We start from the raw sequence: 27,087 nt of genomic DNA, 5'->3' as shown, positions 1-27,087 counted from the left end.
AACAAACAAAAACAAAACCCCCAGAACACCTGCAGACTTATTCTGGGCAGAGGTGTGGTGGGAAGAGGGAGAGAACAATTTATACTGCTCTTTTCTTACAAGGACTGGTCCTGCCTAAGAATTGGATTCTATTATAAGGTGGCTGTGCTTGGATTATATTACAAAGAAAAAAATACCATTTTGAAGCTTCTGTCAGTTCTTTGTGCTTCTAGGAGCAGGACCCAGAGTAAATGCCCTTTCTGTGGCAGAGTGAGTTCATCAGCTTTAAAAAATGCCTTGAGCTTGTGTGGTGTAGGGAGTACAGGATGGATTGCTCTGTACATTCACAGGAATTTAAAGTTCAAGAGGGGAGAAACGTCTTGGTAGAAGGAGAGATCCAAGAAGATACAGGGAAATCTGTGTCTTAAGGAAGACACTGCCATGAGAAATCCTCCACAAAGGGAGACTAGCTGATATTGTTGTTGGATTTTTAATTTATGTAGTTGTTCTGCTGTGCCATCATTCAGGCAAAGTCCATTCTAGGCCATAGGCTGGTGTTGGTGGAACTTTGGAAAAATAAAGGGATTCGATGTGGGAAACGAGATGGGATGAATGGGAACAGATGAAGGACAGAACTGTAGGAGTAAGACGCCGGGGGTGGTCAAGGGTTGAGAGACGTGGAACATGAGAGCAAGAATGAGCCATAACAGATAAAAGATGGAAGCCCATGATCTCCAAGGGTGCAGGGAAACACAGGTGAAGGGAGAGCTGAGGGCGGGGATGTCAGGTTTCCAACTGAATGCTGAAATACACATTAAAGATTGAAGTGCAGCGTGAGGCAGAAATTGGTACCTGGGAGAACAGCCAGGTAGGTAAATATTATTAATAAAATTATTAGTTAAATTATTAACTTCTCTTTACTAAAGTTAGAAAATGCGAACAACCTACCCGAGGTCATAGAACCAGTAAGGGACATTGCTCTCGAACTCAAAAGCCTAACTTCTTTTTACTATACTCTACTCTTTCTCCAAGAAATAATAGCAACTATTTATTGATACACTTACCATATTCTCAACCCTGTGCTATGCTGAGCCAGGAAGTATTATTACTCTCATTTTATGGCTAAGGAAACTAAAGTTCAGAGGGATTCCAAAACTTGCTAGAGCTCACAGAGCTAACAAAAGGGAGCCAAGATTTAATGATAGGTTTTTCTAGCCTCAAAGTGTCAGTTCTAAACCAACTATATAGCTTAGCCTGGAATGATATAAACAGAGTTGATAACATAGGTGTTTACCTACAGACTAGCTGGTATTATGGGTTACTCATACTAACAAATTAATTGATTGGGTTTGTGCTATAGGGATAAGGTGGTTTTAAAAACACCTACCACCTGTACAATCAGGAAGCCAATTGAGAAGTTTGTTATGCTGTTCATCCTGATGAGATATTCAGGACTGAATCGGACCAAGCATAGGGAAAATCTAACTCTTTTCAAATGAATCCCAGAATTCTGGAGGAGAGAAAGGTGACTCATACAAGAAAGTCCTTTAAAAGCATCTTTTTATTTGCTATAAGAATATAATCTGGCATTTCTATACAATCCATCATGCAAAAAACATGGTAAGCATTTTACAAGCAAAGCAGAATCTCAATATCTGTACATTTGTTCAATCAACATATTAGCCGAAGCTGAAAAATAGCATCCTGGGATAAAAGAATGCAGAAAGAGCCAGCTTTCTCCCCTAGAGTCATGGCTTCTAATGTCAAGAAGCACAGTGGAGAAAGCACAGCCACCTTGATGCTTCAATGCCTAAGACTGAAAGTATTGGGGGAGATTTGAGGAACATCACCGAAGATCCACTGGGCCGCCAGGAGGCCCCACTACCCATGGGCAGTTTCACTCCTAAATGGTTCTGTGAAGCAAGCATTGAGGCATCTATACAAACAGGGAGGAATTACGTGTGGAGTTAACCTACTTCAGGCGGAACAGACACTGTGAGCCTGCAGAAGGATCCTTTTACTCCGGCACTGAGCAGGGAGTTAAGAATTACAATTGCTTTCCTAACAAAAAGTCACAGTGATTTTCCTTTTTGTACAGTAATTAAATTTCCCTGAAATACCATCGTCAAGCACGTTATAAGTAAATTGCTCAATAGCATGGTGGACTAAACTCTGGAGCTGGCTCAACTTGCATAACTGTGGTTTACTGGAAGTGAGCTGGGGCGAAAGAGGGAAGGAGAGCACACCAAACCCTTTACAATCAGACTCCAAACGCTGTGACCATCAGCCCAGGGGTTGCAGGGGTTCCTGAGAGTTCTTTCTGGATGTGGAAGGTTCCTAGTTACATCGGTCGTGCTCCCTATTACTCACCGAGTTCAGCAATAACAATCCAAACCTATGTTATCCTCAATCTTCACCACAAAAGGCTGTGGGTATTATGAATCCAACTTTCTAATTAAGCAAACTGAGGATTTTAACGGTTATGCCATTAGACTGAGAACGTGCAACTAGTTATAGATGGGACAGAATTGGTGATCAGGACTGCCAGACAACAAACCTGAAGTTTTCCACTGCACCAGAGCATTTCTGAAGGGATCAAAAGCTATTTATGGCCTTCAACATTACCTTACCATTTTGTGTGATTTTAGTCCCAAAGTAAAAAGTCCAGGAGAGATTCAGAAGAGCTAAAAATGCCGCAGTGAAGAGAGGTGAGTTATCAACTTCCATTCCAGCAAGAGCTGTGAGAGCAACTGAGATTCCAAAGGGCCTCAGCTATAGGGTCTGCTAGAAAATTGATCTGAAATTTAACTTAGAGGTATCTCCAACTTAATGGAGAAAAATCCGCAAGTAAGGGATTCAAATTAGGTTCAGGAATTTACATCCTCCCGCCCTAGGACCACAAAACCAAAGGGACATTTCCTTGGGTAGATCTCAAACCTGGAGTCTCTGAGGCATGGGCATCCCATTGATTTCTAGCATTGTCAAATGTAAGTGAAAGTAACAAATTAGAAGAAGTAGAGCCAAAATGTATCTCCTACAAACTCTCACATCTCTAAAGGTACAAAATGAGGCCACCAGGCATGAAGCATGCAATGAAAACCAAAGCAAGAGTCTTTATTTTTGACTTGTATCTGCTTTGTGAAGCCTCAGTTCAGCATTCTCCATGAACTCAACCGCACATCAGTCTTCTTTGCCCTCTGCAATTGTTACATTCAGAAACACAACTTTTAACTTTAATGGGTTTACTTTGAAAGTTACATATTTACCTGTATTTTAAATATTGTAATAATCACCATATTTAAGGAATGCACTTCTAAAAACATCTTTTCCTATTGTAGTTAAAATTGGAAAAGATGTTTTAAGAGGTGCATTTCTTAAATATGATGATTATTAAACCAATATTCTTACTAGGGCAAGTCAGCTTCTAGGGATAAAAGAAGTGTCAGTGGGAGGAATTTTCTAAAGAGGGTGCATCATTTTAATTTGGGTCTGATTTAGACTTTGAAAGATCTATACAAATAAAAGCTACATGAGACTACCCTCTTACTACCGGAGTCTGCATTGACTCCCAGATCCAGTGACGGATGGGTCCATAACAGAACAACAGAGGGGAAAATCACATACAGCCTTCACTTTGCCTCAGTGGAGTCGACCAAAAAGCACCAGCCCCCAAAGCCTCCAAAGGTCTTGAAAGCATATTCCACTGTGGCTGGTGAGTGCTGACAGGCAGAGGAGTGGGCCTCTCCTTCACTCCCTCTCTTCCCCTTGACCTATTTTCTGTTCCAGTTATGTGAGATAGTCTGAATTTTTTTCATTTTGATCCTCTGATCCAGCATCTTGTACCTCGCAGGATGCTCATCAGTTTTCTTTGGGACCGAAGGTGCGTAGGAGCTAGATGCATAAGCAGGGCGTTTAAAATGACGCAGAGGAGCCTTGATGACTGGTGGCCATGCAAAGGAAGACAGACAACCATTAGCCTCACCATTGACACGGCACAACCTAACGACTGTGGACAATTTGCTCTCCCCTAGACCTGTCTGTTTCTTTTCAAACCAGGAAACAGACAAGTTGGACCCTCACTGGGAATCTTACTGCAGATATATGAATAAACACATTCTCACCTTGGTCATTAACTTAAAATAAAGAATGACAAATTCCTAGAGATAGACAACGAGGACCCCAGAATGCAAATGTTTTTTGACAATGAGTGGATGGGGTTAAGGAAGTGAGAGGGGGCGACAGGATCACTTTTGGGAATAGCAAAGCAAATGCGGGCAAGCAGAGCCGGACGACAGATCAGCATTTAGCATCGGATGTAAGCTTTTAGGGCTGCAAAGTGGCACACGATCCTGAAGTGATTAAAAAAAAAAAAAAGGGACATCACTGGGAAAATATTTGCCAAACACATATATAAAGGCCTTGTGTCCAAAATAGTTTTTGTAAAACTCTTAAAATTCAGTAAAGGGAAATCAACAACCCAATTTACAAAGGAGCAAAAGATCTGAACCGACTCCTCATTGAAGAAGGGATGCATATAGCAAGAAAGCCACAGTTGCAAATTAAAACACCAATGATATACACCACACACCTATCAGGGTGGATAAAATCCAAAACAGAGCAGACGACACCAGTTGCTGGTGACGATGCGGAGCAACAGGAACTCCCATTCTCGCTGGTGGGAATGTAAAGTATTACAGCCACTTTGGAAGACAATTTGACAGTCTCTTAGGAAGCTGATCATGGTTTTACCACACGATCCAGCAGTTGTGCTACTAGGTATTTACCCAACTGATTTGAAAACTGACGTCCACATAAAAACCTGTACATGAAGTTTATAAAAGTTAATTCCTAATTGCCCCAAACCATAAGCCAGGAATTCCTTCAATAGTTAATTGCATGAACACGTTGTAGAACATCTATACAATGGGATATTATTCAGTGATAAAACAAAATGAGCAGTCAAGCCACATAAAGACATAAAGTACTAACTGATTCCTCCTCTCTCCGTCCCCCACCGGCGGCCCCACCTCTTCCCCTTCTTGGTCCCACTGGAGAGTGTCGTCAGTGAGACAGGGTAAGAGTGAGTAAAGGGAAAACCAGGTTAAATGGTCATTGCAAACCAATGAGATAGAATAATTAGGTAAAAAGTATGAAGGACAGAGCTGGTGCTGAGTCCTTTCCTCAAACACTTGCTCTCAGTGAGGCAATTCTAACAGCACTTACAGGGCCGGCAAAGAAAGGTAATACACAGGTGGGTCAGCTTGAAGGGTGGAGACTGGGGGACAGATCCATGAAACAAAAGGTTACCCTTGTGAAAACCAGTTTCACAGCTCTCTTCCAGTATGATCAAGCAAAAGATCAGAAACACTTAAATATACAATCATAGGGGTTGGTTAAGTTCTGGTACATTCTTAAAATATACTACTGTGATACTACGGAAAAGCAATATAGATGTCTATTAATAAAAATAAAGGTTCCTGTAATCCTGTTAAATAAAAAAAACCCAGTAACTGTAATCTAATCTCATTACAGTAAAAATGTATCCAAATGCGCATAGGAAAACCCAGAAGATCATACATTTAAATCATAGCAGTGATTATCTCTGAAGAGTACAAACATGGTTTTTTGGTTGTTTGTTTCCATTTTCTAATTTTTCTGTGTGGATCAGGTTTTGGTGATGTGACTTTTGAAAAAGAAACATACTGCTAAAAATTTCTTCCGTAGAATCATACATCAGAGATATTCTGCAAAATCATACGTAACAAAAAGCCAGCAAAACTGAAGTCACTTTGGGCTTTAGTACAAGACATCTCAGAGAGCTCAGAGCTCACTAGACTTTTCCCTTCTGTAGACTAATAGTCATTCATTGACTTCTTAGAGCACTTAGGTGTTGCTGATAGAACAGTGAATAAAACAGACCGAAATCCCTGCCCTCGTGGGATTTCCACTCTAGTGACCCCCACTGAAACTTGTCATTTCGCTTACAGAAGAAAAAAGTGTTCAGGTCTAATAAGGGACGCTAGAACCACCGTAACGCCCACACGAACTGTGCCTTCTCAGTTGGGCTAACACGTAGTAAAGACTTGAAGCAAATGGTCCTGTAGCGACGTAATAATATACATGCGGAAGAACAGAGAGGGTTTTTTTTTTTTTTTAAGACCTCAGAGCACTTAATTCTGTGTTTTATGGTAAACAGCACAAAACACTCTAGGAACAAATGTAAAAACAGCCCTGTTACCCTGGAGAATGGGGTAGAAACAAGAGAGGCTTCAGATTAAAAGCTGCTTGTTGCAAACGTCTGGGCTAGCTGATTTACTGCTCAAGTCACAATCCCTCTCCATATTCATTCTGTTTTCGCTACTCAGCATGAATGCAGCCAAAGTATTATTGAATTTCCCACTTCTCAGCATGAAGACACATTTACCGTTTGCCGGAATTCTGATTGTCTGAACAAAAACTCCCCTTGCCCCTGGAGTCGCTGCGAATAGAGTCGAACCTGCTGATAGAGACCGGCTCCCCACCAAGACTGTGGAAATACTTATATGCCTGCTGTCTCCCTTACTCAAAATGTTGGAAAAAAGAAAAATTCGTACAGGGCTGTTTTGTATGCATTGACTGCCTTTCCAGTCTGCAGGGGAACATGATGTGATGACAGAGCAAAACAGGAGAGCCAGGGATAAGGACACCATCTTGAGTTCAGTGGAGACCTTTGTTCTGGGGCACTGGCGTGGGCTCCTGGACCTCTTTCATTTGCCTACTGGCTATTCCAGAGGTACTGGAAGAGGATCTGATCCTCCCCCTTTCAACGACTACATGCGTCCCACAGCTGAACCCAAGCAATCGTGTTAAAATCCACCTCTCCTTCTCCCAGGGTAGAGAAGAAGAACCAAACTGGGAACAGAATCCCCTCCCCTCCATATGCTTGATTATTAGCCAGTTGGACCTTTTTTCTCTTGAGGACATATTCACAAAGTCTGCTCTCATCTCTTAGAGCAATTTACTTCGTGGAAAGGGTCTAATTAGCTAATGAAGATTTGATGAAGGCACATACCGCTCGCTGCACAGAGCCTGAACTTGGGAGAGTCATTATCTATATTACTTTCAAATGTACTTAGGAAAAGAAAAGTGCAAGACTAAAATCGATACATCACCATCCTTTATTTCACAATTACACACAATATTTGTTTCTCATAAAAGCAATGCTCTCTGAGGGGTTTTAATCCCTGTTCATTTAAATCTCATCTTTCTCGTAAACACCACAGTTCTCCCAAAAGTGTGTATGATCTTCTCCCTTTCCTCGGCCATGACTGACCTATCTGTTTTTCCCTCTCTGTTTCTGTCTGTGTCTCTGTCTTTGAGACCATTTTACTTGGTGGCTACTTTTCTTGTGGTGTGGGAGACGTGTGTATAGAATTATTCTTCAAAAATAGATTCAGACTTAGTCCTAAATCAAATCAATATAGTTGTTAGTTCAGGTATTGCAATGTAAAAGAGGGTTTTTAAAACACTTTAAAATTATATTAGTCTACTGTTTCTCAAAGTACCTTTCAATAAAGTTGTTAGTGTAATAGGTATTATTGGGAGACAGGGAGTTTCCTTAGTCAAATTTAACTGGGTTTAAACTAAGTCCTTCATGGCAGGACTTCTCAGACACCTAAATAATGGGGATGTGTATTAGGAATCCCGAAGAAGAGCCAACAGCATGTGGTTTTTCTCCATTTTATTAGGCTGGGGAACTCCCTTTACAGGGGGGCATCTCACAGAGTGTTCAGCAGAAAATACTTTCAGAAAAGACTGGCCTAATTTCTTATTCTTATCTTATGGTGTCATATCCTATACTATCATAAATCCCTACTTCAGGACACCTTGTTGTTTTGCACTAAGTGAGAGCAATCACTGGTCCCCACCTACTGTGGGTCCTGCCTAATCTCCACGAGTTAGTAACTGTGTGAGAATCTCATGTGTGAGAATCTGTCTCTGTTCTTTTGATCCTCTCTGACTTCATGGTGATCTTCTATAACCACTCACACAGCAGCAGCAACTCTGTGTGGAGAATGTCTGAATCTCTGTTGCAGATCACCACCTCTGAGGGCAGGAACTTGATCCGCTCTTAACTTCTGAATAAATTCGAATATTAGCACCTTCTTAAAATAAGAAGTATTGGACATATGTTTTCTGCCCTTTCAAAGATAATGTCGTGATACGACCTTTGGGGGAAAAAAATTCCATTATAGAACTTTTCTATCTGCATTCACACATACACACACAGACACACACAGCTAACAAAATAAAAAATAGTCATTTGTTGCCTCTGAAATGTTGTTTTACATGAAGAATAAAATCCCATTGCCATACATTTCATCTCTAAAATCAGTGTCTACTTGTGGTGTCTGTCGGAAAGTTCTTATAAAAAATGCACAAAAATCATTCACGAGTTTTGAATTGCGAGGGATTGGAAAGCTAACATCAGCTCCATCAAGGATGGAATGATGTAAGAACCGAGCTTGTGATTTTCATGTCAGGATTCGCCATGGTAAAATAGTTATGATTTCTGACAACACATTGTGTACGAGGCACAATGCTAAGAATTTAATGTGAACTAGCCTTTCACCTTCTCTACAATCCTATGAAGCAAGCACTGTTATCACCCCCTTTTGGGGCGAGGAAAACTGGGGCTTAGAGAGCTTAAGTAACTTGCCAAAGTCTACACAACTGGTATGCAGGAAGTCTGGATTCTGGATTCACATCCAAGCGGCTCAACTTCGGAGTCTTCACCTGATATTTAAAGCAACCTTGGACCAAAGCTCAGAATAAGTTTTAATAACTACCATAATAAATTAAAAGAGTCAAAACAGTACTTCATATTTACTCTCAGTATTTGAGTATATAATCTGTGTAATATACAGGATTCTTGAACACGCTCGTTAGTAGCTATAGTCACACTTCCCCCAAAGCAAAAGCAAGTCATCCCCCCCAAGACACACACTTAATATAATTTGTGGTAATAGCTCAGGAAGGAATTATATAAAGGTCCTGGCTAACAGGTCTCTTAAACAACTGCTTTTATCTCTTCCTTCACTTATGCCAGGTTGAAATGTTGACAGGAATTCCAAAAGTCACAGCCACTCTTGATGAGCAATCAAGCCAGGTAGAGCACTAAGATCTTGGGTGAAATGTTTAATTCAGTGGTTCTCACCCTGGCTGCATATGAGAACCACCTGGGGAGCTTTTAAAAATCCCAATGCTCAGGGGTGCCTGGGTGGCTCAGTCGTTAAGCGTCTGCCTTCAGCTCAGGTCATGATCCCGGAGTCCTGGGATCGAGCCCAGCATCGGGCTCCCTGCTCTGCGGGAAGCCTGCTTCTCCCTCTCCCGTTCCCCCTGCTTGTGTTCCCTCTCTTGCTGTGTCTCTCTCTGTCAAATAAATAAATAAAATCTTTAAAAAAAAAATCCCAATGCTCAGGTCATACCCCAGATCAATTAAAGCAGAATCTATGGGGGTTAGTCTGAGACCTCAGGAGTTTTTTTTTTTTTTTTTTTTAAAGATTTTTTTTTATTTGTTTATTAGAGAGAGAGAGTACAAGTAGGCAGAGAGGCAGGCAGAGGGAGAGGGAGAAGCAGGATCCCTACTGAGCAGGGAGCCCGATGCGGGACTCGATCCCAGGACCCTGGGATCATGACCTGAGCCGAAGGCAGCCGCCCAACCGGCTGAGCCACCCAGGCGCCCCCCTCAGGAGTTTTTAAAGCTCTTCAGATAATTCCACTGTGTGTGAGTTTCAGAACTACTGTTTTGGTCTCTCCAAATGTCTCCTTCCTTATCGTCACAAAGGAAACAATAGTGCTAATGTTTAGCACACACTGAACGTGTTGTGTAAACTGTAGAGAGCTAGCCAACGTTGCTGCTATAGTTTGATCACGACAAACTGCCTGGGGTGGGGAGGAGTCTTTGATGCATCTGTTAAGGTTACATGTAGTCTTCAGAATTATGCTCTTTTTTTTTTTTCCTCCTGTCCACCACATTTTGTTCTTGTTGGGTCTACCATGAACACAAAAGCTCTGAGAAATGAAAAGGCGTTCTTTTGTTGGAGAAAGCAACTTCAGTGCTATCATTTGAGGATTGTAAGAAGACCCACACCAAGAAGAACCAACCCTGAGATTAGCCATTGTTTTCTAAATAAATCTCACATGTGGAAAAGGAAAAAATAAGACCCAAGAGCACGTTCCTGATGTCTGACTGAGGGGTAAAATAAGAGTGAGAGCCTTGCAGGCAGAGATCTAGGTTTAAAGCCTGCTTCACCACTCCTGTTCTTTCTTGGGCAAGTCACTTTGCCTGTAAGCTCCATGTTTCTCCTCTGCAGCCCAAGTGTAACAGTGCTGCCCATCTCGCAGGGCTGCTGGGAGGACTTAGCCAGACTGGGCATGTCAAGGATTTCCTACAGTGTCTGGCATAAAGAATGCCTTCGGTCTGTGATGACCTCTCTGAAGATCGCCGTAGTGATAGTGATCATGTCCAAGGGTAACTCCTGGTGCATAAAGTGGGACTAAAACCCTGAACAGACAGAATGCCAGAAGACTTGTAGGACAGGCACTGACATTTCTTGCAGGACTGATTTTTGCTCTGCTAGTTAGGGTCTTGCTCAGTTTGAGATAATCTGCCCTTTTGAGACAATCTGCCTGTTCCTTTATGCCTCTGGGATTTTTCTCCCCTCTGGACTCTTTCTAGCTTCTTTCTGGGATATCTTTTCAGATTATCCGGAATTCCAAACCAGGCTTATGTCTGATTCTGATGACCATGTCAGCTGCATTAGCTAATCTGGCACGAATCAGTGGCATTTTGAAGGTGAGCTCATGAGAAAACACAAAATCAGCCAAAAGACTCTTCTCAATTAATAAATAACAATAAATCAGCTCCACAGAGGACTGAATCAAGAAGGGTCATCCCATTCCCAAGGCAGAAGCACACCCTTTAAACCTCCAGCAGTTTGGCTGAATTGGTTTTCCAAGCTGGTTTTTTCCTTAAGGGGCAAGTGGAAGAAATTAATTTGTTTCAACAGAAAAACAGACTTGGCTCTTGTTCATTATCTAGGCTTCCCATTAGACGCTTTAAAAAATGAAAGTGGAACATATCAACCTTTTAGAAACCCAAGGCTCTGCTGTTTAAGGAGACAGGTAGCTTGGTCTCTGTCCTCTATACTTTTCAGTGTTTTTACATCCCTTATTGCAGCCATCCCCATCCTTGGAAGGGGCCAGATTCAGTTCTGTCTCTAGCCCCCTATGATGCGGACACACGCTTTCAGTTTCCCACTTAGAAAACAGAGCTGAGAAGTCTCAGTGCAGAGAGCTGTGCTGAGAAGGAAAGGACTCATGCATTGGAGCAGTCAGCATGGTACTGACACGCAGTAGGTGCTGCCTCCTCTCCATTTCCATCCCTTCCTCAGATGAAGATCCTACAACTCACGAATTAGCAGGAAGGTTTGCAACTGCCAGGAAAATTCAGTGGCAGCATACTTTCCCAGTTAGGAATTCATCTGTCTTCTCAAGACACAAACAGCATTATACTGAGGCCACATTGCTCGGTGTCTCTACCTTTTATAGAAATACAATCTAGCAACAATGACCCAGCTAGAAAATCATTCATAAACCATGCACATTAGATGTACTGTTGTCTAAGGTAATGATCTACTCAAACTCTTCAAGGTGTATTTTATATTAAAACTACAATAATGAGGGGCGCCTGGGTGGCTCAGTCGGTTGAGCATCTGCCTTCAGATCAGGTCATGATCCTGGGGTCCTGGGATCTAGCCCTGCATCGCATCAGGCTCCCTGCTCAGTGGGGAGTCTGCTTCTCCCTCTCCCCCACCCCCCAGCTAGGGTTCTCTCTCACTTGCTCTGCTCTCTCTCAAATAAATAAATAAATAAATAACCTTTAAAAAAAACCTACAATAATGAAACCCATCATCTACATTTTAAAAGATGCTGGCTCTCCAAGGACTTTACCTCAAGAAAATGAGGCTTAATAATCTACGGGTTCCATATTTTCACCTCACAGAGCAACAAGCAGCTACCTAGAAGGAGCTGAGATGACACTGCATGAACCAAACCACTACCTGGGATAGAAAGGTGACCCCGTCAGCATTTCCAGGTCCCCAGAGGAACCTGTGTCCGTAGGGAAAAGATAAACCACATGGTTTTGTTGCCCTTCATCCAGCCCGAAGCTGTTTGCTTCCACCTGCAGTTCTCAACCCTGGCTGCACCTCAGATCACCTGGAGAGCTTTAAAGTTTACTGATGCCTGAGCCCTCCCCGCAAGAGTCTCTGAAGCAATCCATTATTTTAAGGTGAAGCCCAAGTTTCAATATGTTTATCATGTCCAGTGATTTTAATGTGTATTCAGGTTGAGAAACACTGGCTTAAGTGCCAAGTTTGTTTTGAGACTAAGTCAACTTATACTTCGGTATTAAGGGATGCCTGGGGCAGATGGCAAGGTCTTATCATTACATGCAGGGGCTTCCAACCCTTGGCCACGTGCTAAGATCTGTGACAAGAATTGAGCCCATGAGGGATGCCTAGGTAGCTCAGTCGGTTAAGCGTGTGCCTTCAGCTCAGGTCATGATCCCAGGATCCTGGGATCAAGTCCTGCATTGGGCTCCTTGCTCAGCAGGGAGCCTGCTTCTCTGTCTAATTGCCACTCCCCCTGCTTGTGCTCTCTCTCTCTTTCTGACAAATAAATAAAAATCTTAAAAAAAAAAAAGAATTGAACCCATGAAAATCTACTTTGAGAACAGGTGGTGTGGTATTATTACAAGAGAAGCATGGGTTGGGACAGCACATCACTGGGTTAAGCTATTACTAGTTGTAAGATTCTAAGGAGATAAACTATTCTGGGACTCAGGTTTTTTGTTTTTGTTTTTGTTTCTCTGTAAAATGGGAAGAATAGTAACCACTTTGCATGGTGCTGTGAGGATTTTCAAGGGGATGTAAGTGAGATAATGTATATACAGTACCTTGTAAACTTGTGGGCTGCCAGTATGTCGTAGGTACGTGGTATGTGCCCACTATTATCACATAGCATAGGGGACGAACGGTCATCATTGAGGGCCTTTTAATGGTGTCCTCTTGATGGATTTCTTATTCTAGTGTAAAAAAGTCATTTAATTCCCCACACAACTGGATATTACTGCATGAAAGTAGTTACCAAACAATGAAGAGATTAACTTAATAAATTTATTTGTGAACATGTGGCAGAGAACACATCATTCTGATTCATGAAAAACTAATTCTCCAAAATGTGCATGTATATAAAGGCATATATATCAGCTACCCGAGGGAACCACTTTGCTGAAACTAAGTGCCATTTGAAACAAAGCAAAAACATCAAGCCCACATTCTAAACTATTTATACAATGTACAAATATGGATGTTCAGGGATCACTCTGGGCAACGCCTAACCATGAATGTGAATGAGTGCTGCAAATCCTGGCTGGATGGGAAGTGTGACTTAGACAACCAACCAGGATGAAAGAAGTTTCAGTCCCTGAATTCTAATCTTGATGCAATTAGGAAAATAACAAGGGCACTTTTGATTCTTAAGACTCTTTGCATTTATTATGCTGAGACATAATAATTCTTCAAGTCACCTTCACTGGAAGTTACTCTTAAATCACTGATGCCCCAGTTTTTTCAATGCTTCTTTATGCTTTACCCAATAGATAATTAATCCTGGCTACAAACCTCACGGGGATAGGAACAGGGTGTAATGCACACTTGCATCCCCAGAACCTAATCACGGAACTGGTAACAGTTGGTGCTAAGAAATATTTAATTAATGAGTAAACTACTCTGCATCGCACTCAGTAACCTTCATAAATCTCCCACTTACTAAAGAATAAATGAACCCCTTAGAATACACACCAGCTGGCAAAGTTGACCGGCCTCTCCAGACCCTGATGGTTCCTCTTTGCCTCCACAATGTCTTGATACCCAGATTTGCCGCCCACGGTTGCTCCAAGAAGGGAGCCAGCAAGTTCCTTCCCTTTGAGGTCTCCCGCCTGAAGCCGGAACACTCTTACTTTAGACAAATACTGTAACCTCGGCTCATTTCTACAGGTCTTCCTAGAGTATGGAGAGGCACTGAGGTATGGTGTTCGAACCCCTCTCCCTCTGACAAAGAGGTGAAAGAGGAGGAGCAATTAAGTAAAGCTGGAAAATAAGCTCTCTTTTTACGCAAAGAATGGCTGGCTATTAAATGCCCTGCAACCTGATGATTTAATGATTAATGGTTTCATTTGATAAAATTACTATTTTAATTAATTTAAAAGAAAAAGAACAAGAAAGTCCTCCCTCAAGGAGGGATCATCTTCAGTTTAGCTCTTTCATTTTGTTTGCCCCAGCAGGCCCAATGTGTGTGAGGCATACTGTTTCAAACGAGAAAAATATTTTGGAGAAAAGCTAAGTCTTTTTCTTGAGCTTTTTCCATCCCTGTGTGCAGTTTTCCACATGTGCATATGAAATGGGAAGTGTAAGGCTCAGTCAGTAACTCTGCCCTTTGTTCATACCAACAAGGACGTATCCCAGAAGAAGCCTGCAAAGCTAAATTTCACCAGGTTTCTAGAGCTCTGAAATGCTAAATCAATACAGCACAAATGAGCTTTGATCCAGGCCATAGTAAGAATGACAACCGCCATCCCTCAAACTGAACTCAAGATAAAAGAATTACAAAGAGAGCACTCACTGGAAACTTCACTTGAAAGACAGTGAGGAATCCCTCCGCACCCAGAGCTGCACCTGGAATTAGTGCAGGGGAACCTGGTCTAATCCCCAGGCAGAATAAGAAAGGTGGTTACAGTCTGGACTATTTGACATCGGTCTTTACCCATGAACAATGAAACTCAAGCAAAAAGCATAGGCTTGCCTTGTCTTGCTGCCTGCTAACTTCGGGCAAGCTACTTATCTGATTATGTTTCAGTTCCCTAATTTGTGAAATGGAGATAAATACCTTCCTTAGAGAGTTGTCATGAGGATTAAATGAGGTAATACATGTTAAGAATCTAGCATTATCCCTGATAGTTAATAGATGTGCAATACATATCAAAGTATTTATTGTTAAAAACCTATATTAGGGAGATCAGAAGTTATTTTTTGAAGTTTACCACTCAATAACTTATAATACACATAATACTTCGTCTCAGTTAAAAAAAAAAAAAAAAAAGCATAAGCTTCCTAAAATGTCTTCAGACCTCAGAGCTGGTCAGTTCTCTTCTGAGGAATCCTCTGGATGAACGTTTTATCCGTAGTCCCCTAGAATAGGACACATGACAATGTCATTGCAAGCCAGGTGGCATCTCAACACACAAACTTCTTCTACATCAGGCACGGAGATTAGAAGCAGAGCTACGTCTACTGCCAACACTAGGATGCACGCCGGCAGCCGCACACATGGAGGAGCCATCAGCCAAGTGCATCAGCGAATGGGGATGGTACTGTACCTTTCCGTCTAAGGATCACTTCCCAAAAGTGATGTGACTGAAGTGCCTGGGGGAATCTGCTCAGAAGTAAGTCACTGACTAGGCTCCTTCGTTAGCGGTCATGGCTGTGAGTGGTGCTGAAGCTCTGGGCCACTCCTCCAGTGAGAGCCAACATTTCCTCAGCTCTCCACCATTTACAGCCCACACATGGAGCGTGATTGGGTTCACAGACCTCATGGGGTATGGTGGAAGGTGGTTCTAGAAAAAATCAGCTGCAGGTGCTATTACTTTACTACGTAAGAGTCACTTTGCTATAGATACACAAAGAATCAAGGAAATGGCCCCAGAAGAATTTTGCGGTTGCTGGAGCTTTAGGACTCCTTTGATAATTTCGGAAACCACACAAGCTGTTCCTTAATGAAGTGGTCTCTGGTGGCTTCTGGATTGAAGCATGTTACCAGCAGGACTTACTTCATATCTGAATCCTCATATCTCAACACCCATCTCTCCCAGTATGTTAGAAAGGGAAAACATTAAATTTCTCCGAAATATATGTAAAATCACGTTTACGTGGATGAAACCAAACAAAGCTGTCTTGGAGGACAGCCCTGGGTTTTTCACTTAAAATTCTTAATATATAATATTTTGAGCATACAGAAAAGTATAGATAATAATAATGTCAAATTCCCATGTCCTTTCAATACAATTTAATCAAATCTTAACATTTTGCATATTGCATATTAGCTCATAAAGATATTTAAAGAGATTAAATGTCACAAATAGAGTTGAAGTACCTAGTATACTCTTCCAGGATACTTCTCTCCCCCCATCACACAAAAAAACATCATCTAGAATTTGATGCTTATTATCCCTGTGCATAGAAACACTCAGTTATTTTATTTGTATGCACCCATTAAATATCTAATATTTTTGCTTGTTTTAAAAAGTAATATAAATTGTGTTTAGGTGGTATATATCTTGTTGCAACTTGCTTTTCTTGTTGGACATTACATTAAGCATTGTTAGTAATAGCAAAAAATGGAAAGCATCAATAGGAGAATGATTAAACATCCTGTGGCTCATTTATATAATAGACTGCTATACAGATGTTAAAATGGCCAATGTTTTTCAAAGAACTAGGTTTAATTTTGCATAGAATTTCTTTTGTCATATGTTAGCAAACCTTCTGTAGATTTTTTTTTAAAGGTGTGCACTTAAAAGCAGGATAGGTATGGTTTTTGTTTTCCTTATCTAATCAGATAACCTCTCCTATTTTAATACCAGAGTTTAAGCCATTTGCAATTATTATTATTACTGATATTTTTGGATTTGATTCTACTATCTAATTTTGTAATCATTCTTTATTCCTTTTCTTCCTTTCTGCCTTCTATTAAATTGATACATTTTTATATTCCTTCTTTGTTGTTGTTCAGTTCCCAATTTAAATGTTACAGGCTATATACCAATTATTTTACTGATGATCCTTTGTGTTAAAAAGTTACAAAATTACAAAGTTCTGTCCAAACACAAAATAGATTTTAGCAGTCCTTAACTTTCTACTGAATAAACCTCCTTCCATCTATAGCTTCCGTTTCCTATTTTAACACAAAAATTGGACATTATTTTTTAATAATTACTCGCTCAAATTTACCAACATGTTCTGTTTACTTGTGTGTATACCATTTTTTTTATTATTTTTTAAAGGATTTTATTTATTTATTTGACAGAAAGAGACCAGCGAGAGAGGGAACACAAGCAGGGAGAGTGGGAGAGGGAGAAGCAGGCTTCCTGCGGAGAAGGGAGCCCAATGCGGGGCTCCATCCCAGGACCCCGGGATCATAACCTGAGCCGAAGGCAGACACTTAACGACTGAGCCACCTCGGCACCCCAAAGTGTGTATACCATTTGCTCTTGTATCTCAAGATACAAGAAGATACACCTTGGTTTGGGGTTCATTTTTCTTTCTTTCTGTTTTTTGTTTTTGTTTTTTTTTTTTGAAGTATATCCCTTAATCTTTCTTTTAATGAAGTCCGCAACTGGTAAACCATGTCATTGTGTATCTGAAAATGTTTTTACTTTGCCTTCACTCATAACTAATAATTGAGCTATTTTAGCTATTATATATTGATTTACTTTCCCTCAACACATGGTAGATGCAATCTCATTGTCTTCTGGCATCTACTATTACCAATGCAAATTTTGCCATTAGTTGGTTGTCATTTTATTATAAGCAACCTGCTTGAATACAGCCAGCTTCCCATGGCATTTAAGAATTTCTCATTTTGAGGTAATTTTAGGCAATCTCACACAGTATCATTAGATATGCATTTGGTTTTATTTAAGTATGTATGGCAATTGAGCTGCATTTTCCACCTAAGGTGAGTCTTCAGAGCCATTTATCTATCTTCCATGCTCTCTCATTTTTTATTGAGATATAATTCACATACCACAGGCTTCATTATTTGAAGTGTACAGTTCAGTTACCATACTCACAGGGTTCTGCAGCCATCACGAATATCTAATTCCAAAACATTTCCATCAGTATGAAAAGAAATCCCATACCCGTAGGAAATCACTCCTCATTCTTCTCTCTCCTCAAGCTTCTAGAAACCCCTAATCTATTCTCTCTTTCTATGGATAAGCCTATTCTCATTATTTCACATAAATGGCATCATAAAATGTGTAGCCTTTTGTGCCTGGCTTCTTTCACTTAGCAAAATGTTTTCAAGATTCATCCATGTTGTAGAATGTATCAATACTTCAGTCCTTTAGATAGATAATAGATAATAATCTATTGTGTAGGGGCACCTGGATGGCTCAGTCAGTTAAGCGTCTGCCTTCGGCTCAGGTCATGGTCTCAGGGTCCTGGGATGGAGCCCCGCATCGGGCTCCCTACTTGGCGGGGAGTCTGCCTCTCCCTCTGCCTGCCGCTCCCCCTGCTTGTGTGCTCTCTCTCGCTCTCAAATAAATAAATAAAATCTTTTTTAAAAAATCTATTGTATGGATATAGCACATTTGGTTTATATATTCATCAGTTGGTGGACATTTAGTTTCTCTCCACTTTTTAGCTATTATGAGTAATACTGCTTTGAATATTTGTGGACAAGTTTCTGTGTAAACATATCTTTTCAGTTCTCTCGAGAATACACCTACGAGTGGAATTGCTGTGTCATTTGGTCACTGTATGTTTACCTTCTTGAGAAACTACCAAACTCTTTTCCAAAGTGGCTGCACCATTTTACATTCCCACCAGCAATGTACAAGGCTAGTAATTTCTCCACATCATCATCACACTTGCTATTATTGTCACAATTCTAGTGAATGTAGAGTAGTATGTCATTGTAGTTTTGATTTGCATTTCCCTAACAACTAACGATGTTGAACATCTTTTCATGTTCCATTTGTATATCTTTTTTGGAAAAATGTTTATTTAAATCCTCTGCCCTCTTTTTAATTGGGTTATTTATCTTTTTATTGTTGAGTTGTGAACATTATTTACATATTCTGGATACTAGACCCTTATCAGATATGATTTTCAAATATTTTCTTCCATTCTGTGGATTTTCTTTCCACTTTTTTTTTTTAAGATTTTATTTATTTATTTGACAGAGAGAGACACAGCAAGAGAGGGAACACAAGCAGGGGGAGTGAGAGAAGGAGAAGTAGGCTTCCTGCTGAGCAGGGAGCCCATGTGGGGCTCGATCCCAGGACCCTGGGATCATGACCTGAGCCGAAGGCAGACGCTTAACAACTGAGCCACCCAGGTGCCCCTCCACTTTCTTAATAGTGTCCCTTGAAACACAAAAGTTTTTATCTTTAACAAAGTTGTGTTATCAGGGCGCCTGGGTGGCTCAATCGTTGAGCCTCTGCCTTTGGCTAGGGTCTTGGTCCCAGGGTCCTGGGATCGAGCCCTGCATCGGGCTCCCTGCTCCACGGGAAGCCTGCTTCTCCCACTCCCCCTGCTTGTGTTCCCTCTCTCAGTGTGTCTCTCTTTGTCAAATAAATAAATAAAATCTTTAAAATAAAAAAAAGTGTTATCTATTTTTTCTTTGGGTATTAGGTGTCATATCTAAGAAACCACTGCCTAATCCAAGGTCATAAAGATTTATCTCTGTATCATTTTCTAAAAGTCTTATGATTCATGCTCTTTCATTTTTGATACGGTTCCCTCTCTATACTGTGTTTGCTATCAAGTCCTAAGGACTAACTTCCAACATTAATTCTCTTTTCAGCTGTGTTCCACATTGTTTTTCTTTCTTTTTTTAAGTTCCAATGACTATATGTTTGTTTGCTTTTTAAAATTTCAGATTTTGAATTGCTTCTTTTGCATATCTCTGTTCTTGGGGGGTTTTTTTCTGCACAATTTTGTTGTATTGTTTTTCAAGGGTTATTATCCCTCTGTTCGGCTCTTTGAGTATCCTTAAATATGATATTTTAAATTGCTTGACAGGCTACACCAAGAGTTTATGGTAGAGGCATTTGAGTCAAGGGAGGCAACATGTGGTATTCCTGAGGTAGGAAGAAGTAGCAAGCTGGCCATTGTAATGAGTGATGTGAAGGGTGTCTGCTAGACAATGCACAGTTAAGTATGTCAAGTGTTTTGAGAACTACGCACTCCACTTCTACAGGGTTTGGAATGGTCAGAACTCAGTGCCTAAGACACCCAATTTAGGACCAGTTTAAACTGTCACATGAAGGCCAAAGACAAGATGGTGGCAACTCTGACTCATAAGCCTTGGAAACCTGGCAGGCCAGCAACAGGCCCCCAGCACAGCAGGTGGGAACCAGGTCAGCTCTGCATATTATTGTGGATGTCCAGAATGATGTCAGAGGTGCCACATGACCCAGGAATGTTATAACCTTACAGAGAAAAACAAACACCATCACAGCCCACTGGAGTTGATTTGGAGCTGTTTTACTCCTAATGTCTCTAGTCCTAAAAACACCAAAACCACAAGCAGGAACAAGATGAAAGAGGCTTCCAGAGACTACAGAGCAGAGTCTGGTCAATACTAAAAAGCAAGTTAGTATAATTAGTACAAATCCAAATTTGAAAATGAGTCTTTTCTGAAGGTGGTTGCCTTCTATATAGTCATAAATGAAATTAGATATTTCTCACTCACACATCTACATACCCAGTCTTATAGACATTAATGAGCCCCCAATGTATGCTTGTCACCTTGACGGGCACTGGGGCAAGGAAAAAAAAAAAAAAGACAGTCCCCACCCTTGGAAAAGCCCCCTAACAATGAGAAAAGGGGTTTACAAGCAAATCACTATACGTCACTGTTAATTCTACCTAGATGATTTGGAAGGACCACAAAGAGAAATTATCCAGAAGAAGAAAAGGGTAAGGAGTAGTCCAGGCAGAGTGACAGTGGCAAGAAAGCCCAAGGGCTACTCAGTGGACAGTGAGTCCAGTTTTTAGACTGCGGTAGGGAAGACACAGAAGTTGAGGTTGGAAAAGCAAATAGATATAGGTTATATTTCATCTAATCTAAGATGCCACTGATTATAAAGCGAACTATTTTCATGTACAACCAAGAAAAAAATGCTGCTCATTAAATTATAACACAACATTGCTTGCAAAACATTCCTACTGCAGAGGGATTAAAATGCAAGGCACTGTCCCTCTGAGAATGGATGAAGTTCGGCAATTCCCAAAAGAAGAAATGTAAAAGACAAATTAACATTAGAAAACAGATTCTTTTAAAAAATGATCAAATACATGCAAACTGAATATGAATATAATTTTTTCTTATCAAATTGGTAAAGTATTAATGTTAGCATTAGCAAGAGCATAGTAAAAGGCAAACTCACCACTAAAAGTATAAAATAATACTACCTTTCTGGAAATCACTTTGACAATAATGTACCAAGAACCTGAATACGTATAAATTCTTTGAGCTAGTAATCCTCCCTAGAGGAATCTATTCCAAATCCATGCATACAGACTCAGAAGAAGATTTATGTACAGGAATATAAGGTTATCTATAATAACAAAAATGCAAGCTACATAAAAGCCAAATTTATCAATGAATATATAAATAAATTGTGGTATAATATGAAATGTTAGTCTCTGAAATATTTTTTAATATTTAATAACATGGGGGAAATATAATATGAAGGTAAATTTTAAAGGGGAAGAAACAAAATTCTATGTAGAATATAATTGCAATCTAGGGGAAAAAAAGTATTTAATAAAGACTGGAAGGAGGGGCAATCTTGGTTAGCTCCAAGTGCTAACGTTATTAACATTTTTCTTTCTTATAATTTTTGTTATTTTTCAAATTTGCAAATGTCCCTATTTATGGCCTCTCTTTCCTCCTAAACAAATGTGTTCTTCCCAATTTTACTCGTAAAAATTAAATTATAGTAGAGAATGGAAGCCTATGCATGGAGATGAAATGACCAATAGGTGCCCCTCATATTAAATAGTAATTACACAGGATCATCATGAATGCTTAAAAATTTCTGGTAAATGTTAGATGGTACCCAGTACAGATCATACATGACTTCCATATTTCTCAGTAGTAGAGATTAGCTGTGAGTCAGTACTATGCTAAATTTATAAGCATTATTTCTAATCCTTATCATCACACAGACAGATGAGAAACAGAGGTCCAAGCAGCTGAGTAAGTGCAGAGAGCTTGCACAATGTGAACAAGGCAAAGCTGGGATTTGAACTCAAGTCTCTCACAAAGGTTCACACACCCTCCCCTGTACCATCTGTCTCTCAAAGTTCTTCCATAGCATGTCCAGATGAAAATCCAGGAAGAACAAGAATCTACTCTTTCCATGAATGAGCAGGAAAGATTATGAAACTCAGGTAAGTACATTATGTCCATTCCTGAAGGAAAATTACAAATCTTGATGACAGAGGCAGAGCTCTCTGATAATGTGGGGTGGACTAGATAGATAAGGGGCCAGATTCCCAGTTTATCAGCTGTCAAAATCAACTGAGAAACAGGTCCTTTCTGTTACCTGTGATTGCTAAGATTATGCTGCAGTGCCATTTACCCACCTGGCAAGGCAAGGCGACTTGCGGAGCTAGTGCTTGGAGCTGGTGAGCCATGAGAGTGCTTCTTCGTGCCTGGAAAGAGGAAAAGAGGGGTAAGGAAAGGTAGGATCGTGGACAGACTTGTTGGACAGGTGAATACTGATCTGAAACATTATCAAATGATCCAAGTGTTTGGGTCTGAAAACAACATTTGGGAGAAGGCTGGGTGAGTTCGTGGGAGCTGCACATATCCCATGGTCCAGAAGAGCCAGGAGCTCAGCCTTTCCTTCTGTGCGCGTGATGGCTCTCGGTCTCCTGGTTGGCAGGTTGGTATGTTGGGGACCAACACACCACAGAGCAGGGCTACACTTTAGATCCACCAGGCAAGTTTTCTAAATAGAGAGTTGCCTGAGTGCCACCCCGATTCTGTTTTCATTGTACTAGGGTGGAACTCTGCATCAGTATTTTTAAAGTCGCCCAGATGATTTTTATGTGCATCCAGGGTAGAAAACTCCTGCTGTGGATGGAAAAGTTCTCGATTTAGAATTGAGGAATAGCAGGGGGCGGGGGGGCGGATGTCCCTATAGCCTTTACATGCTATTGGACCTCAAACAATTAACGTGAGTTTTCTAAAGCTCAGGTCTTCATCTGCAAAAGGAGGGAAATGACAATGACCTTAACGTGTTCCGGTGAGGATGAAAGGGACCACTGTACATGAGAGTGTGCAGGAGGTCACACAAATGCTGGGTTAGCGGGGTCTGTGAGCTCCCGCAGTTGGCATCATAACTCCCACTGGGAAAGGGATGATCTATCTCCGTTCATATGAACGACTTCGTGGGCTATGAGGGAGTGGCAAGACAGACCCCAGAGTGAGGATCAGGAAGGAGAGCAAAAGGAAGGAAGGGCTGAGTTGTGCATAAATATAGAAGTATGTGTGTGTGTATGTGTGTGTGTATAAGTGTATACACACAAACATACATATGTTATATAGACACAGACATGCACATATATATATACATTCACAGATACATATATATATCTTATATGTATGTATACAAATAGTTTTCGTTCATTCATTCATTTCTTTATTTTGCCGTCCAGAGCAGGGCAAAAGCAGCCTGGACGTCGGAAACCAGCAACATGGCGAACGCCTGGAGTCTGAGCCCGCAGAAGGGCTGAGAACATTTTTAAACAGAAGATACACATGATTTATGGTTATCTGTGTTACACGTCCCCTGACCCTATGCAAACTTTTTGTAAAGTCTACTTTGCATACACAGACCTGGTGTCTATGGAGGTGGTGTTCACTGAGAAACTGTCTGAGTCACCACAGTCATGCGAAAAGATAACAAGATGACCCGTCGACTGATCCACATCAGAGGAAGCAGGAACTTGGGGCTGGAAGTGAACCCCAGAGTCGCTGGTGAGATATGGAGAAGTACACCCAGGATGGTGCTTGAGACAGTTTCATTTTAGTCCTAAAGAACAGGGTACTACCGTTGACATTCTGTGTTGTTGTTAATTATTATTATTATTGGCCCTATAGGGGTAGTGGTGTTAATAGTGGGAGCAGGACTAATAGTAAAAACAGAAAACACAAAATTAATCCAAATACCTCAGAGCCACAAAAATGGTTAATTTGCATGAGGTGAGAGAAGCTATATCTGGCAAAACTTTGTGTCTCCATTGTCCAGGGCTTGTATATGCCCTGAATATCGGAGTTGGCAGGGAAATCAGAGGGCCCAAACCTGGCTATGACTGTGATTCTGAAGTCCCTGAGGTGATTTTTATAAATATGGCTCCCAGGGCCCTTTCCTGAGCCTACTAAAGTGAAATATCCAGGGAATGGAGCTAGAAGTTTGCATGTCAAAAAGTTCCCCAGATGGGTCTAATGACCATTGGTAGAATGAGGTGTCTCAGACACCCCGAGGTGAAAATATTTGCCCAAGGTGATACTCTGGGTCAGGGCCGGGCTGTATCCTACACAAAAAATGGTGGGCTTGGGTGTAACAAGTCAGCCCTGATCAGGGGTACTACCAAGATGCAGATCCATGCCTCTGACCTTGTCCAGAGCCCCTCTGATCCACCAGAAATGCCTCTAGGTAGGAGCAGGCTGTCCTGCACATAGTAGGATATTTAGCTATTTAGCTGCATTCCTGGCCCCGACCACTAGGTGTCAGTAGCACCCCCTCGTCGTGATCATCAAAAACGTCCCCTGGAACCGGACAATGCTAAATGTTCCCTAGGAGCAAAATTGCCCTCAGTTGAGAACCATCGCTTTAGGATGGAGGCTGGGTTCAGGTTTTTTATTCAGAGTGGTGATTCACAATTTGACCACTTGGCCATTAGTAATAGTCACTTTTGCACATCAGGTAATTACTATATTCTAAGCCCCATGTTAGTTGTAGACATTTAAATGTACATTAGTTATCTTTTCTTTCTTTCTTTTTTTTTAAAGATTTTATTTATTTATTTGAGAGAGAGAATGAGACAGAGAGAGAGAGCACGAGATGGGGGAGGGTCAGAGGGAGAAGCAGGTTCCCCGCCGAGCAGGGAGCCCCATGCGGGACTCGATCCTGGGACTCCAGGATCATGACCTGAGCCGAAGGCAGTCGCTTAACCAACTGAGCCACCCAGGCGCCCCTGTACATTAGTTATCTTTTCTGATACTAACTCTCTGAAGATAAAATAATTCCCATTTTGGAAAAATGAAGGGAGGAAATCGGAGGGGGAGAAAAACCATGAGAGACTATGGACTCTGAGAAACAAACTGAGGGTTCTAGAGGGGAGGGGGGTGGGGGGGATGGTTTAGTCCGGTGATGGGTATTAAGGAGGGCACGTACTGCATGGAGCACTGGGTGTTATACCCAAACAATGAATCATGGAACACTACATCAAAAACTAATGATGTAATGTATGGTGACTAACATAACATAATAAAATAAAATTTTTAAAAAATCACATGACAAAAGTTTAAAAAAAATAATTCCCATTTTGTGGAATTTGGAGACAAAAGGAGTTTAAGTAATTTGCACAAAGCTACTGAGTGTTTGGGACAATATTTAAGTCAAGATCCTTCAGAGTTCAAACCTAGAGAAACTTTTCCCAAGACTCTTGCTCTTTTTTGACAAACCTATTATCCAAACTTCTTTCAAGTGCAGTTATCCTAAATTTGCCAAAGGTAAGAAAAACCTAAGCAATAATTTCAAAAAAAAAGAACTAAACCAGATTTTCAGACCCAACCAAGCACTGGTAAGCCAGCATTTCCTGAAGGGCCTGGATGTTTGACAAGTGCCCCAGGTGGTTCTGATCTTCAGGCAGGCTTAGAAAATTGTGTGTGATAGAAATTTCCTTGTTCTTGTCTCACTACTGGAAAATATGGCATTCCTCTTTCCATGGATACTCTTGAGAACTTGAGAGAGCAAACGTAATGTTGCCTATGCGAGCATTTGAAAACTTGCAGAGCACTGAATGATAAGCTTTCAGTGTTATTACTTGTAGAAACATTCACTAGTACCAGGTGATTTCATAGAAATGCTTTGTGCAATTTTTTTAAAAAATCAGCTACAGTGATCTTCCAAAAATCTGCAGTTTGAGGGCTTTTTCTTGAGGCAGCTTTTCATCCCTTTGGTATGTTCTTTGCAGACGCTGAATGACATGGGAACCTCCAGGAGCCATGGGTCAGTGGAACAGTAGAACTGCAAGCCCTCTAGACGTGGAGTTATTTTTTCTGTGTGCTTGATGAAATGCCCAATATATCAGGAAAAGGGAGAAATCATCCACGCCTCTCCTAATCATGAGTCACAAACAGGTAGCAAGTGGAGACATAGAATAAACCTGTTTACGATTTCCCCAGCCCTTCAGGTAACATCATGGACCACTAGGGGTGGTTAGGGTCTGAGTCAACCTCCCAGTGGCTCCCCATTCACTGAGGTTGTGTTCCTGAAACCATTTCCCATGCCGCAGCCACCAAATTACCTACACTTGACTCATGGTTCCATTTGTGGAAATAATACTCAACTTCTGTAAGTTTCATGTTCTAAAACTCTACCCCCTCCCTCGCTCCCATTCCCAGGGAAAACATCAGAGACTGAGCTGGAAGATCTAGGTCCAGATCAGCTTCCAAAATGTGCCCTACTGTTCCATGCCAACAGAACGTCTTGGGAACCATAGAACTCTCTCTAGGATTTATTGTAGAAATCTATTTGGGATGCTGCTCTGTGACTGGGAATTCACAGGGCTTTTTAATCCCGGTTACACATTAGGATCATCTGGGGAATTGTAAAGAAAATATGCTAAGACCCAGGCACTTCCCCCCAGAAATGCTGCTTAGTGGGTCTGCGGTGGGTCCCAGACATGGGCATTTCTCAGGCTCCCAGCTGAGCCTGCTCTGGGGCTATGAGTGAGAAGCACACACTCAGTAAATACCTATAGAAGATATTTCAGTCATCAGGGGAAGCATTCTTGCTTCTGAACAACCGGTGTACTTTATCCTCATGGATGATGTGAATCTTGTACATGATTTCTTTTCATTTTTATTTAGGTTTCCAGGAAACTCAGATCCAATTTATGACATAGTGCTGGGAACTGGGGAGGCCTATTCAGCCTGCATGACTGCACACTCACATTTACCCTGGTTTACTCCATC

The 27,087-nt window shown here is 41.1% G+C and overlaps 1 protein-coding gene across 4 annotated transcripts in view; it reads right to left on the bottom strand.

Moving 5' to 3' along the window:
* Positions 1–1,522: 1,522 nt before the first annotated feature.
* The window catches only part of PDE1C (phosphodiesterase 1C), a 409,149-nt gene continuing 383,584 nt past the window's right edge, over positions 1,523–27,087 (bottom strand). For 2 of the 4 annotated variants that reach the window (XM_064575093.1, XM_045864458.3), the window contains 2 exons: positions 22,464–22,532; positions 1,523–3,919 (listed from right to left, as the gene is read on the bottom strand). In XM_064575093.1, coding sequence (XP_064431163.1) covers positions 3,750–3,919; positions 22,464–22,532 — 239 coding nt within the window. In that variant the 3' untranslated portion in view covers positions 1,523–3,749. Of the gene's footprint in view, positions 3,920–12,953; positions 15,273–22,463; positions 22,533–27,087 lie in introns of those variants that run through there. The other 2 variants (XM_045864460.3, XM_045864459.3) reach the window with 2 other exon arrangements.

Source organism: Mirounga angustirostris, unplaced genomic scaffold (genome assembly GCF_029215605.1).
Source record: "Mirounga angustirostris isolate CCGP_5_RB_7025 unplaced genomic scaffold, mMirAng1.0.hap1 SCAF_12, whole genome shotgun sequence".
In the NCBI taxonomy this organism is placed as follows: Eukaryota; Metazoa; Chordata; class Mammalia; order Carnivora; family Phocidae; genus Mirounga; species Mirounga angustirostris.
This window is presented reverse-complemented; position numbering and strand designations above follow the sequence as displayed.